This window comes from Rhipicephalus microplus, chromosome 6, assembly GCF_043290135.1.
Source record: "Rhipicephalus microplus isolate Deutch F79 chromosome 6, USDA_Rmic, whole genome shotgun sequence".
Taxonomy (NCBI): Eukaryota; Metazoa; Arthropoda; class Arachnida; order Ixodida; family Ixodidae; genus Rhipicephalus; species Rhipicephalus microplus.
In genome coordinates this window covers 59,250,771-59,262,876 of record NC_134705.1, presented here as the reverse complement: position 1 = coordinate 59,262,876, position 12,106 = coordinate 59,250,771, and the positions used below count along the sequence as shown (strand labels likewise).

The following is a 12,106-nucleotide window of genomic DNA, read 5'->3' as shown; positions in this document are numbered from 1 at the left end:
TTTTTACCATTAAGTAAACAAAACTATGTTGCTTCACTGTGATGCATATAATCTAAGAAAGTTGCGCGATAAACTGCAACCTTTTTATACTGTTATGGGCGTAAAAACAAATGCGCTCTAGCACTGTCAATCACGTAGTGTTTCTTAGTCGAGTTATCCACTGCCCAACAGTTCTGCTATAAATAACTGAATAAGACGAAAATGCGGATGCGCAATCATGGTGTTATTGGGCTCTTCACCTAAGAATATGTAACTTCTCTCTTTTTTTCGTATCTGAGATTAGCGAGCATGAAGAATGGATTCAGTCGTGCTAGAGCAGTGCATAGTATACGGGACATAAGATCAACACTTGAAATAAAAGTACGAGAAACAAGATAGTATGAAAGCGCATACAGTCACCAAGCGTGAACATCCCTTTCCATGGTAGATTGCCGTTGTATCACAAGTATTATTAACGTTCGGCAAGCTTTGTGTATTCATTCAGCAGTAGATGGCCTATATAATACGAGTAGGCAGCAGTCAATGCATTTTATTCACTTTCAATCACCTCACACCACTGAAACAACGCGCCGCTGTATGCAAGCGCTGTCCTTGTTAGCCTCTTCTGTCCATCTGTTTTTTAGTGCGCATCAAAAAAAGTTTTCAATTATGAATGTAATTCAACTGGTCCAACTGATCGCTGTATACATCTGCATGTGTGCCACCGGCTGCCTATCCACACTAGAGCGGTGACGATGCCGCCACCTATAGCCCGATCTCGCGGCAAATACCAAATAGCCGTCAGTTTTCGTTTCTTTCCTTCTATACAATGAAAAACAGCAACAGATTTCATGTTTAAAATGTGATTCAGCGTAGCTTTTTTCTGACTAGCCGGAGCCAACAAGTTATCCCGTTCAGGGAAGCACTTGGTTGGCTTATTATGCAATGAGAACACTACCTGCATTTATAAATATTATAGAAGTTCTCTGAAACATGGGCATAATAACGTCAGCATGACATAACGTCATTACTGTACGGAATACTATGGAGAGGCAGCGTCATAAATAAATAATATGGCACATCGTTGTGACCTGAATGTTTATATTAATACCACGTGGAGTTATTGATCATAACTGTTTTTTTTTCTTCAAATTCGCTTAGGCGCGGCTTGTTAGCCAGGTTGATTATTATCTCCACATGGTATAGAATACTTCAGTGCCACAGAGAATGCTTGGATCCAATCCCTGATGCAACCCTGACATTTATTCTTTGCATTCGTCAGGTCAGCACTGGTGATGTCAGCTTTTCTCAACACACAAGCGTTACTATTACCCAGGTCTGTTTTTGCCCTTACTGGTTTACGTGTAAACTGTCAATCACCTGCTGATTGACAGTTTATACGTTTATACGACAGTTTATACGTGTTATATGCTACCTTTCATTCCTCAAGTGTTCATTGACAATCATTTCATTCCTGCGTTTAACTGTGTGTGTTTTCTGGGCGTAAAATTAGACCCTCATTTAAAGTTCACCAATCATATTCTTTACGTCAAACAAAAAACAGCATTTGGTATAAGATCACTCATCAAATCTCGTTCTTTTTTTCACTTGAAGCCTTATTGTCTTTATACTTTGCCTTCATACATAGTCACATCACCTATGGCATTACATCATGGGGAAATACATATAACACTCATATTTCGTCTGTACAGCACATTCAGAATCAGGCCATTCGCATTATTACCAACAGTTCATTTTATTCTAATGCTACCCCACTCCTTCAGGCTAACTGTATTCTTACTGTGTCTGGCTTATTTAATTTTCACTTAATCATATTGTTATATAAACAACTTAACAAACAGCTTGTGTTTGATTTAATTGATGCTATTTTACTCATTAACACCAATAGCACTGGATTCGCCCACAGTCACAACTTCCTTTTACCTAAATGTAACACCAATTATGGCAAAATGACGTCCGCCTTCGCGGTCATTAAATTGTGGAATAACCTGCCCTATACACTAAAATCATCATCATCTTTTCATGCATTCAAACCTGAACTTAAAAACTTCATCTTGCATAACTAGGTTGACAACGATGATTACTTAACGATTCTTATGTATCCGGGCATTAAATTGGTAAGTCTTTGAAAATTTAGGTTATTGCTTTATGGCGTGATTATGTTTTACTTGAAATCATATTACTATTCTTCTTGTGTCGCATTCTGACTGCCTTTCTGTTTACTTGATGTTATCTTATGTAAGTTCACTGTTTACTTTTCACTTGTTTTGCGTATTTCACGTGCTGTTATAATTAATAATTTTGTTGTTATTGTTAACCGAGGGTCCCACTGCTGTCGCTTGACTTTGGGACCCTCGTATGCATACTATATTCTACGAATTTCGTATTTTGAATGAATGAATAAACTGAAACTGAAACTGAAACTGAACACACATCCACGGGTGGGTACGTGCCAGATGACTGTCGGAAAGGGGTTGATGACGTACGTGATGGCAATGTGACATTATACGTTTCGTGAACCGCGAGTCATATTCGTGAAACCAACCCATACTAGTTTTGGTTTAACCCAAATTAAAGGGTGATCCCGAGAGCACCAGAGATAGATAGATAGATAGATAGATAGATAGATAGATAGATAGATAGATAGATAGATAGATAGATAGATAGATAGATAGATAGATAGATAGATAGATAGATAGATAGATAGATAGATAGATAGATAGATAGATAGATAGATAGATAGATAGATAGATAGATAGATAGATAGATAGATAGATAGATAGATAGATAGATAGATAGATAGATAGATAGATAGATAGATAGATAGATAGATAGATACTCAATGAAATGCATCGCATTTTTCAAAAAAGGGATGATTCCTCCGTCATGGGATCTCTACAGAGGGGTACTTGAGCCTTTATTGTGCATCGGTATGCGAAAGCTTCTACAACTCTATCATAATAATGGCTTCGTCTTGTGACGAGCTAGATGCATTTGTCGGAACGATCACATTCATATCACTCTGTCGACTCCCGAGAAGTCGGCTGTACCACTTTCTGGGTATAGGACGTTCAGCTTTATATTGTTGATCGCAGAATTCAATAACTGTTTAAAAATGTTTACCTCAGACGCCGACTTACGTTGCCCTTAACAGATCCAGTTGATTGATTCGGCGATTCTATAGTTGCGTTGCCTTGTACTGAGCCATATATTGGCCTAAGTGATCTCTGTCGTGAATTAGTGACAATCATAAATGTGTTCATTACAGTTGCACTTTAGTTAAAAAACGCGGTATTGGTAAAGGTTGAAATTTAAAAGCTGTAAAAAATAAAAACCTAAATTCATTCTTCAATGGTTTCATAATTTAGACTTTAAATAGCTCACATGCCTTGGGTTGGCGATCTTAGTTCAGGTTATGCGTTCAATCAGCGGCACTCTTCATTCTGTCACACAGGCTTTTCTGATTACACTATCTCAGCTAACTACTACACCTGTCCCAAGGGTGTGCTTATTCGTTGATTATAGACGTTTGTCGTCGGGATCGACATGAAGCAGAAGCACTAATGTCGGTCATTTATATAGCTACAGTGCTGTAGCAGCCACGAGTTTTCTCATGTCGCAGCACGTCAAATATTGCACTACAAGTCGCAGCACGGCAAGCATTGAACACGTTGGAAGAACCCATTTTACTCTCGTGTTATTATTATGACAGATGAATCAAGTGTTTTTTACTGCTATGTCATTAGGTGCACTTTTTACATCAGTTCCGTGACGAAACAAGGCCACTTAATTCTTCGTCGACCACAGCGTAAAACACTTTAGTGGTCAAAAATCTCCCTGAATCTACACTGAACTGACGTAGGGGCGGTAAGACAGTGCGAAACTCTTATTGTATTGGTGGATGACAAAGGAATACAATGACAAAGCGTAAGCAATGCGTAAACCTTGTATCGTGTTTGTAGATTGAGAAATGAAAAGGAGAGAACCACTCATTTGTTGCACAATGGCAGAAATAAATCCGTACGAATTTCTCAAAAAAAGGGGGGCCTCTTAGTCACCCCAAACTTTGTCCTGGTCAGGGGTTCGAACCAGGGAACAACGCCTTCCCGAGGCGGTCGTTCTGGCAATCGAGCTAACCAGGAAGCTGGGAATTGCCAGCGCGAGGAACAATTCATCGACAACTGGAAGCACGTGGACCCAAGCATGGGCTCGTCCTGGTTCCGGCTTCTAACCCTGACAAGGACTGGTTTTTCAGCTACTAAGAGTTTTTCCTTTCTGAAAATTCTGTACGGATTTCCTGGTGGCTTAGTGCTACAAACGGGTGGTTGTCTTATTTCTCTTTCCTAACCCTTCCGCCAAGTTGCCGGTTTTCGCAGAAGTTATTTTCAATACTTATGTTCATGAATACCTCTTATGACTACCACTTCACACTGAATCGCAGCCATGTTTCTTACTTTAAAGCGCGCTGTGGTGCAGCATTAAAGCCGACGTGATGTATCAAGAAGGCATTATGCGCTGACTACCAACGTATTGAGCCCTTAGGTAGACAATTGTCTTGCTAAGTCTGAGGAACGCATAATGCATCGAATATGAGTGAATATTCAAATTGCAGTCATTTCACTGTGTTGCATTTGTTGAAACAACGCTGACTCAACAAATAACAGTGGGGTATTTGCTGACCCACTGCTGACCTCATGTGCAGTCATAATAGGAAACTGAACACTCACTGCCGTACTTATAAAAATTTATCTTTATTGGGCACAAGTAAAGAAAAAACGGCGTACGCTTTCGAACGAACGCACGCCGTCATGGCTTTTAGAGTTGTTCGCTGTTTTACGCAAGACTGGAACTTTCGCACAAGTGAAACATGGGTGGTTCAACGCGACTACAGATTCGATATCTCTACGGAGAAATATCAGAGTTTAAAATAACAAATATTTCTCTAATGGTCCAATGAAAAGTGAGCTGAAGTTCTTCGATGTAGCACAGTTCTAGTGTGAACAAGCCTGCACGTAATGCAGCGTTTAACAATGGACAATGTATGTTTACAATACTGACCATCAACAATGCCACAATACCGTTTCATTTTATATCGAATGTGCTCTGCAGGGCAAACATGATGTGAAATATATATTGCGTGGTGTCGAGCTCCTTTTGCAGCAATACTGAAACGCAAAAAACATAGCTTCGAATATTACTAAATGGGCGAAACACCTTTAATGTCGTCACTTTGGTACATCATTCTCATTCTGTGGAGCGTCAACACAACTCCGTCTTTGTCCCAGTTGTCTTCTTCCCAGGATATCAGGCAGGTAACCATTTACATTTAGCCTTTTTTATAGTAAACACGTTTCAGAATGAATGGTAAAAGTTATTGTTTTATGCGCTACATGAGCACCTAACATTCGGCCTGCACGTTAGGTAATAGGTGCGGGATTAAGTACACCATGAAACATTCAATTGTCTTACATGAAGGGTAAATGGCTTGCAGTCATCCATTCACCCTCGTAAAATTACATTTGATTTGATATGAACAAATCATTTTTATGCATTTGTTTTATTACACGTGTGATAAAGTGCGCGGAGATTTAGGGGTGTGCCTTGACACATAATACAAGACAACGCAGAAGAAAGCAGTTATTGGCGTGGAAGAACCAGAAATACAAATAAACAAAAGGCCAATTGCAGAATGCCACGGCCATCGCTCGAAAGTACGCGAAGAAAGAGTGAAGCGAAGGGAAGAAGAAGCAGTCGCAGTGGTTGCATCGAGAAAAGACGTGTCAGTGCTGTCGGTTTTCCGACCCGATCCAAGACCTCTCTGCTGTCTACCGGTGGCCTGACAGTCTTCAAGGAAACCGACTGCTTCTGGCCAAGCGTCACTCGTGTGCTTCGGCTGGGTTAACGTTCCGGTGCCCGTGGACAGGCCTGAGACAGCTCAGACGAGGCTCTCGGCCCGGAGCTCCAGAAGCAAGCTCTTCAACTGCAGCGTCTACCGGCAGGCTAGGAAAGCTGTTGATATGACCGGTGGTTGCTGTCGGGCACAACGCTGACGGCAACGACAACGACAGCTACATCGACCTCCATGTTACGTGCGCAGGCGTCCAGATGGTGAGGCCCCACCTCTTCGCTGTTGTCCGGGGCCAACCTTGTGTAGGAACTGAGTTGTAGGACGTAATGATTAGGGACTAATCGTGTGCATCTTCTAGTGTCTATTCGTCAGTGATCGGATAGGTTGTGGTTACTGTAATCTTGTGTCTACACGGGAGTTACATGCTCCGAAGTTATTGTTAATGAATGTTGGTTCCAAACGGGCTCGTCCGTCACGAAGTGCCTTGAGGTAGCACATCTCACATTCCAAGTGAAAATGTTCGTTGTGCAAAAGAAAGCTGCAATGTAACAGAATGTAATGTCAGTTGCAGCTATTTCCGCCTTGAAGTGAAGTTTGTGTTGATCAGGGGTCTCGAAGACATGGTCCGCAGCCAGCACGTGAGTGTCTTCGACCCCAAGTTTATTTTGTTAAGTATGTTGGTGAGCTACTGAGGTCTGTCTGGTTTAAGGAATTGCAGCTGTGAGGCATCGCTTGTGTTCACCTTGTTATGAAACATAATCGTGCCTCAAAAAGTTTGAATTTTATTTCATCAATAAAGGACAAGATTCAGGTCATTTTGAATAATCGACTCATAAATGACCCATATATAAGATATAGGACCGTTTTGTTTCAAATGGCAGCATTTTTGGCGAATTGCAACACTCCTGCCTACCCGCAAACACTCACTGTCCTGACCCTGGCGGTAATAATTTGCACAAATGTGGCCTGCTGGCTGCGGTGAGTTTGAGACCCCCGATACTGAGGGATGACAGGTGCCTTGCTGTCACAGCATTTAACAAAAAAAACTGCATTGCAAAAAATCACAGCTTTGCCGCAAAGGCAAAGTAATGAACGCTATAGCAACAAATTAAAAGGTCACACGCAGAATGGCAAGCAGATCGAAACGTTTCCCGTGTTTCTCACGCACAAATAACGCACGAAACGTACTCACAGGTACAGATAAATGCGAATAAGTGTCTCAGTTGTTACTTCGCCCTGTCTGAAAATTGCACCCTTTTCGCAAACGGAGGATGTGCAACGATTGCAGTGACCCTTGTGCACCAGGTAACTACAACAGAATACGTACGACATACGGGCCTCCACACTGCAAGATGAGGGCACGCGATCGAGCGTACACCCCCTTATTCTCTACGTGAACCAAAGTACACGTGAGATGAGAGCCGACGCACGCTCACTGTGCCAGCTTGCTAATAATGCTGAAAACACAATAGTTCCCTTCTGAGATGTCTGCCCACAGCTGTAAGTGGTAGATATAAATACCTTGCCGTTGGAACGTCTAAGAAGGTACCCCACGGTGGCTCAGTGGTCAACGCCTCACATTCAGGACGCGGAGGTCTCACGCTCGATTTTGCGCGCCAGAGTCTTTTTTTCAGGAGTTCATTCTTTCTTGCGTTTTTATAAATATGGATGCTTATACATATACGGTGCATTGCACCGACGCCGACGATGGCGGCAAAATCCAGTCGAGAGTGTTTATGTAGTTGCTATCGCGATAAATGCAAACAAGCCTGCATCATTAGGCCAATCGGGTAACCTATAAGCACTTCGTAAATCACTGAAGCTCACATAACTCGCTTTCGCAATTGTGGAGAGGAGAAGTACAAAGTGTGGAAGTCATAGTTGTGATATCGACTAGAAGCTGGCGTAATAAGGCACTTCAGCAATTTTCCATGCGACCAGTCTGCCGGTTTCACTCGGTTACTATTGCACAGGCAAAACTGCTACAGTGACATCAGTAACAAGTATATTCATCACACCATTTTTATGCAAAATTCTTGGAATATAGTTCTTGGACGTGAAATGCGCATACAATAACGCGTCGCATGAAGACATTCAGAATGTCTTGGAAAATATATAATTGAGGTCGTATTTACCGCTGAAATAACAGCTATCTCAAAGGCAGGACCTACATTACGAGAATGGCATAGCATCCATCATTGCATGGGTCGTGGTGTGCCCCAACATAGTGCTGTTCGCTCTACTCTATCTAACTTAGCACTCCTAGCCTGGTTGACGCACTTCCACGATCAGTCTATCAATCAATGTATGCAGATGACATCTGCATCTGGACATCAGGGCTGACATGCCTCTGTATGCGTGCCATGCTTCAGAGAGTGGCGACATTGACGAAAAATACCTTCAAGGACGTGCACTGGAGCTGTCATCTGAGAAGTGCTTGCTTGTTGCATTCACCCATAATGCAATAGTTCAATATCTTATTGATATGAACTGACCTATCCTCAACTACAAGAAGGCCTACCGATATCTGGGCGTCATATTTGATCACGACCTCTCTTGACACCCCCACATCATCTACATGAAAAACAAGCTTATTATGACCCCTCACGTATTACTGTTTCTTGCTGGAGAATTGTGGGGCGCGGCAGCACGAGTGATGCATCAATTTGGCATTCTGCACAACAGCTTACGTGTGCTTTGCGGGACAAGAAGAACGAACGTGCGTGTCTTCAGTCACTTCAAGCCCAAGCGCTGATAATATGCCATCGATTTTCTGGATACGCATCTACAGTAGTGACATTCGTCATCGCGCGTAATTGTCCGATCACAGCATACATCCGCCTCGACGCTTTGACAATTCACATTAGGCATTCCGATGGAATGCCATCGCGTGTCCTCGCCTCACTTTTTGTCCCCACTCAACGTTTCGCAGTACTCTAGATTTGCATCACGCAGGGATTCCATCGCTCTCCTCAAAGTTCTGCTGGCCATTGCTGGCTTTGAAAAGAACGAACAGCCGTTGCATCTAGCCCGAAAACCGCCCATGCTCTGGTTGCCACATGAGAAGCACAGCGGATGGCTTCACATTTACAAGCATGGTTCTGTACCGGGAGTAATATGAGTAGGGGTGGTGATTTTTCCTGCGAATTCTATCAAAATTTAATTCAAGACGTCGCTTTACACACCATCGACTGCTGCAGAACTTGCCACCATCCATGCAGCGCTAGAAATTATTGTTTAAGAACCTTCGCTAGCTTGGTTCATCTTCTCAAACTCAAAAGCTGCTTTTTAAGGTATTATGTCACCCTTTTTTATGAACCTTATGAGCAGTTTGTGACTGATATAAGGCTTCCTCGCCACCATGTGATAGAGCAACAATAGAGAATAGCGTACCAGTGAATACCAGGTCATTGTGGTATATATGGTGACGACCACAGATGAGGCCGCTTGATCTGCACATGAAGATTTCCAATCCATAGCTATACCGTTCTGGAGAACCGACGCAACGACAAGGTGTCGTTTACTGGCCCTTTACCTAACACTGGAACTGCGGAACTTGATATATTTCACAAATGCTCGCCCACATAACTTAGATCTTGATGTCAAGCTGCGTATTCTGTCAGGAACATCTTGAGCTAAGGAGACTTCTGTGCCACCGGTGGCTTGGCGTTGCCTTCACAAATGCATACTCTTTGGATTGACCAGCACGTCTATGTGTCATAACTGCTGCTGCGAAAGAACAATCGCCCATTTTCTGTGTCAGTTCACCCGTTTCATTGAGCCCAGAAAAGAGCTTACTGATGCACTAGATAGACTGGATGATAGCCCTGTGTCGAACGAAGGATTCTGCGACATTGCCCCAGTTCATCCTCGGCCCAGATGTCTTGGAAACTGGTATTACGTCCTTTTTTTGCGTGCAACTGGTCTCAGCAATAGGCTTTATCTAGTGTCACATTCACTTTTCCTTTATTTTTCCTTCCCTTGCTGTTGTCTCGTTTTTACTCCACATTTACTCTTCCTCAGAGGGTAGTGAGCTAGTCTAAGAACTGGCTAACGTCTCTGTTCTTCCGCTTGTTTCTTCCTTCGTCTTCTCCTAGCAATGTGCATGCTATACAAATCGCTTACATGTACATATTATACATATGCATGTCAGACAGATATGTGAAATATTACAGTTTTGCAATGTATAAAGTCGTTTTATGTTTCACATGCCAAGAAAGAGGGACAGTGACAGTTTATTAGAAGGCAGAGAAGTCAGCCTGAGCTAGTGCGCTCTAACCTGCTATTTTACACTGGAGATAAGGGAAGGGGGAAAGAAAGAGGGATGAAGGATGATGATGGGTACAGGAAGAAGTGGTGTGTATGAACAGTAGCCACTCATTTTAGCCCCCTACAGCTTAGTATCTACTCCGGTGCTTTAGTCTGAGTTAAAGTCTAAAACAGCCCTTGTAGCATACGCAGAGCAAAATAGCGCAGGGTGCACATATGTTGCTCCGTGATTGTTCAGTGAAGTTGTTTTCTTTTGTGCACCGTTGCTTACAAGGATAAAAAAGGTTGCTCAAGATACGTGACAACAAAATAGCACAGGCAACTCTTTTGCGGCATCTTTTGCATGCTCTTTTCCTTTGTGCTTTTTTTTCATTTATGATTGAATGGGGATGAGCATATAGTCACAGCGTTGACAAAAACGTTGTTGTTATGATTCTAGTTCTATTGTTCAAGAAACATAGTATGGACGATCAAGACAACGGAAAGAACAGAGTACAGCTGCAAAGTAGACGTCGTTGTGGAAACGAAGCGCACATTTGCAACATTCAGCAGGCTTTACTACTGGCATAGCTCCAAGTAAGTAAAATAAATTTGTGGAAAAATGACGGCTTGCCTATGCATGCAATTTCCATCGTTGGTGCACGCGCTCACAAAAAAGATACACGCATATTTCTTGCAGGGTGAACAATACTATGACGGGGAAGTTTGTGACATTCTCTCGTGGAAAGTTGAGACATTGCAGCAAAATGAAGGTCTACACTCCCGGTAAATTGACGGCCCCGTATTTATTGCACAATACAAGTAACGTATTGGTAAATTTGGCATTGATTGCAAGCAACTGAACACACAAGATATGAGAATGGAAGCCGTTTCTCTAAACAGAAATGTCGGAGAAAATTTCATAAAATATAATCAAGTGTCAGGAGTGAATCATAGGAGAAATGTGCCGGATGTGCCTCGCAAGAATACATGCAGTTCGAAATTCTGCTTCTAGAACTTCTATTGGTGCTTGCATGCCTCTCTTCCTTGGCGGTTTGTATGAGCTTCAACATAATCAGCTTCCCAGTGGATCTTAGACGGTGTATAAATATGTGTTTCTAAAGTTTCGGTGCCGAGCATCACCAATAAGATTTCGAGTGTGGCAGCATAGCATTTCGCGAACTCTTTTTGAGATGTCAAAATCAGGGATCGAAAGCTTCGGTAAGAATATATATGAAGGCTACACAAAGATGAAAATTTTCATTCATTGATTTAAGGATAAAAACTACAAAAGAAGTCCTAGAGATTTCTTGAAAATTAAGCTTCGTGGGATCACGAAAAAATTGTCTTAACCTGAAAGGTCTAAAGGGAAACAACGACGTGCAGTGGCGACATCATGTCTGTTATGGACATGGTTGAATTTAGCCCTACCATACTCTTTATCGCAAAACATGTATGAAGCAACAAACAACAAATATGTATTTTTATTTTTAATTGCAATTTTGTACTGGCAAACTGCCAGTGATTACATGGACAACAAATACCGAGGCCCTAATACTCATATTTGTGCTTATTAATTCAAGATGTTTGGTTTATGTAATCGAGGCCGCTTGATAAAAGCAGAACGTTTTCATCTAGTGGCCCTGATGCAGTGAACAGGCCGATTTTTGACAAATTTTGGAGGCTCTTACGCATAGCTTCAAGCCATATAGCGGATGCCTGAAGGACGTCAGTGGTCACCCATATTTTGAAACCCTCCTTGGAAAAGGCGGCTTCTTTCCAGCAAACTCGTCCGAATGCTACTCCAGGCACCACGCTTCTTTTATCACAAATCTCACTTTACCAGTGCGAGGTCCCGTAAGCGTAAAATAAAGGTTGTCAAGTTTTTCTCACACACAACCTGCTTCGGAGGAATTTGAAACTTCATGAGCGTCTGCTGAGGCTTTCTTTCTAAAGACGATAGTTTTTCTTGATATCATGAACACAGTTTTTTCTGTCTGTCTATCTACC

At 42.2% G+C, this 12,106-nt stretch overlaps 1 protein-coding gene across 2 annotated transcripts in view; it reads left to right on the top strand.

Annotated features, from left to right (window-relative positions):
* Positions 1-5,099: 5,099 nt before the first annotated feature.
* LOC142764778 (uncharacterized) overlaps positions 5,100-12,106 on the top strand; it is an 18,787-nt gene continuing 11,780 nt past the window's right edge. The window contains exons 1-3 of one of the 2 annotated variants that reach the window (XM_075865306.1): positions 5,100-5,312; positions 10,557-10,693; positions 10,797-10,882. In XM_075865306.1, coding sequence (XP_075721421.1) covers positions 5,202-5,312; positions 10,557-10,693; positions 10,797-10,882 — 334 coding nt within the window. In that variant the 5' untranslated portion in view covers positions 5,100-5,201. The remainder of the gene's footprint in view (positions 5,313-10,556; positions 10,694-10,796; positions 10,883-12,106) is intronic. The other variant, XR_012883873.1, reaches the window with a different exon arrangement.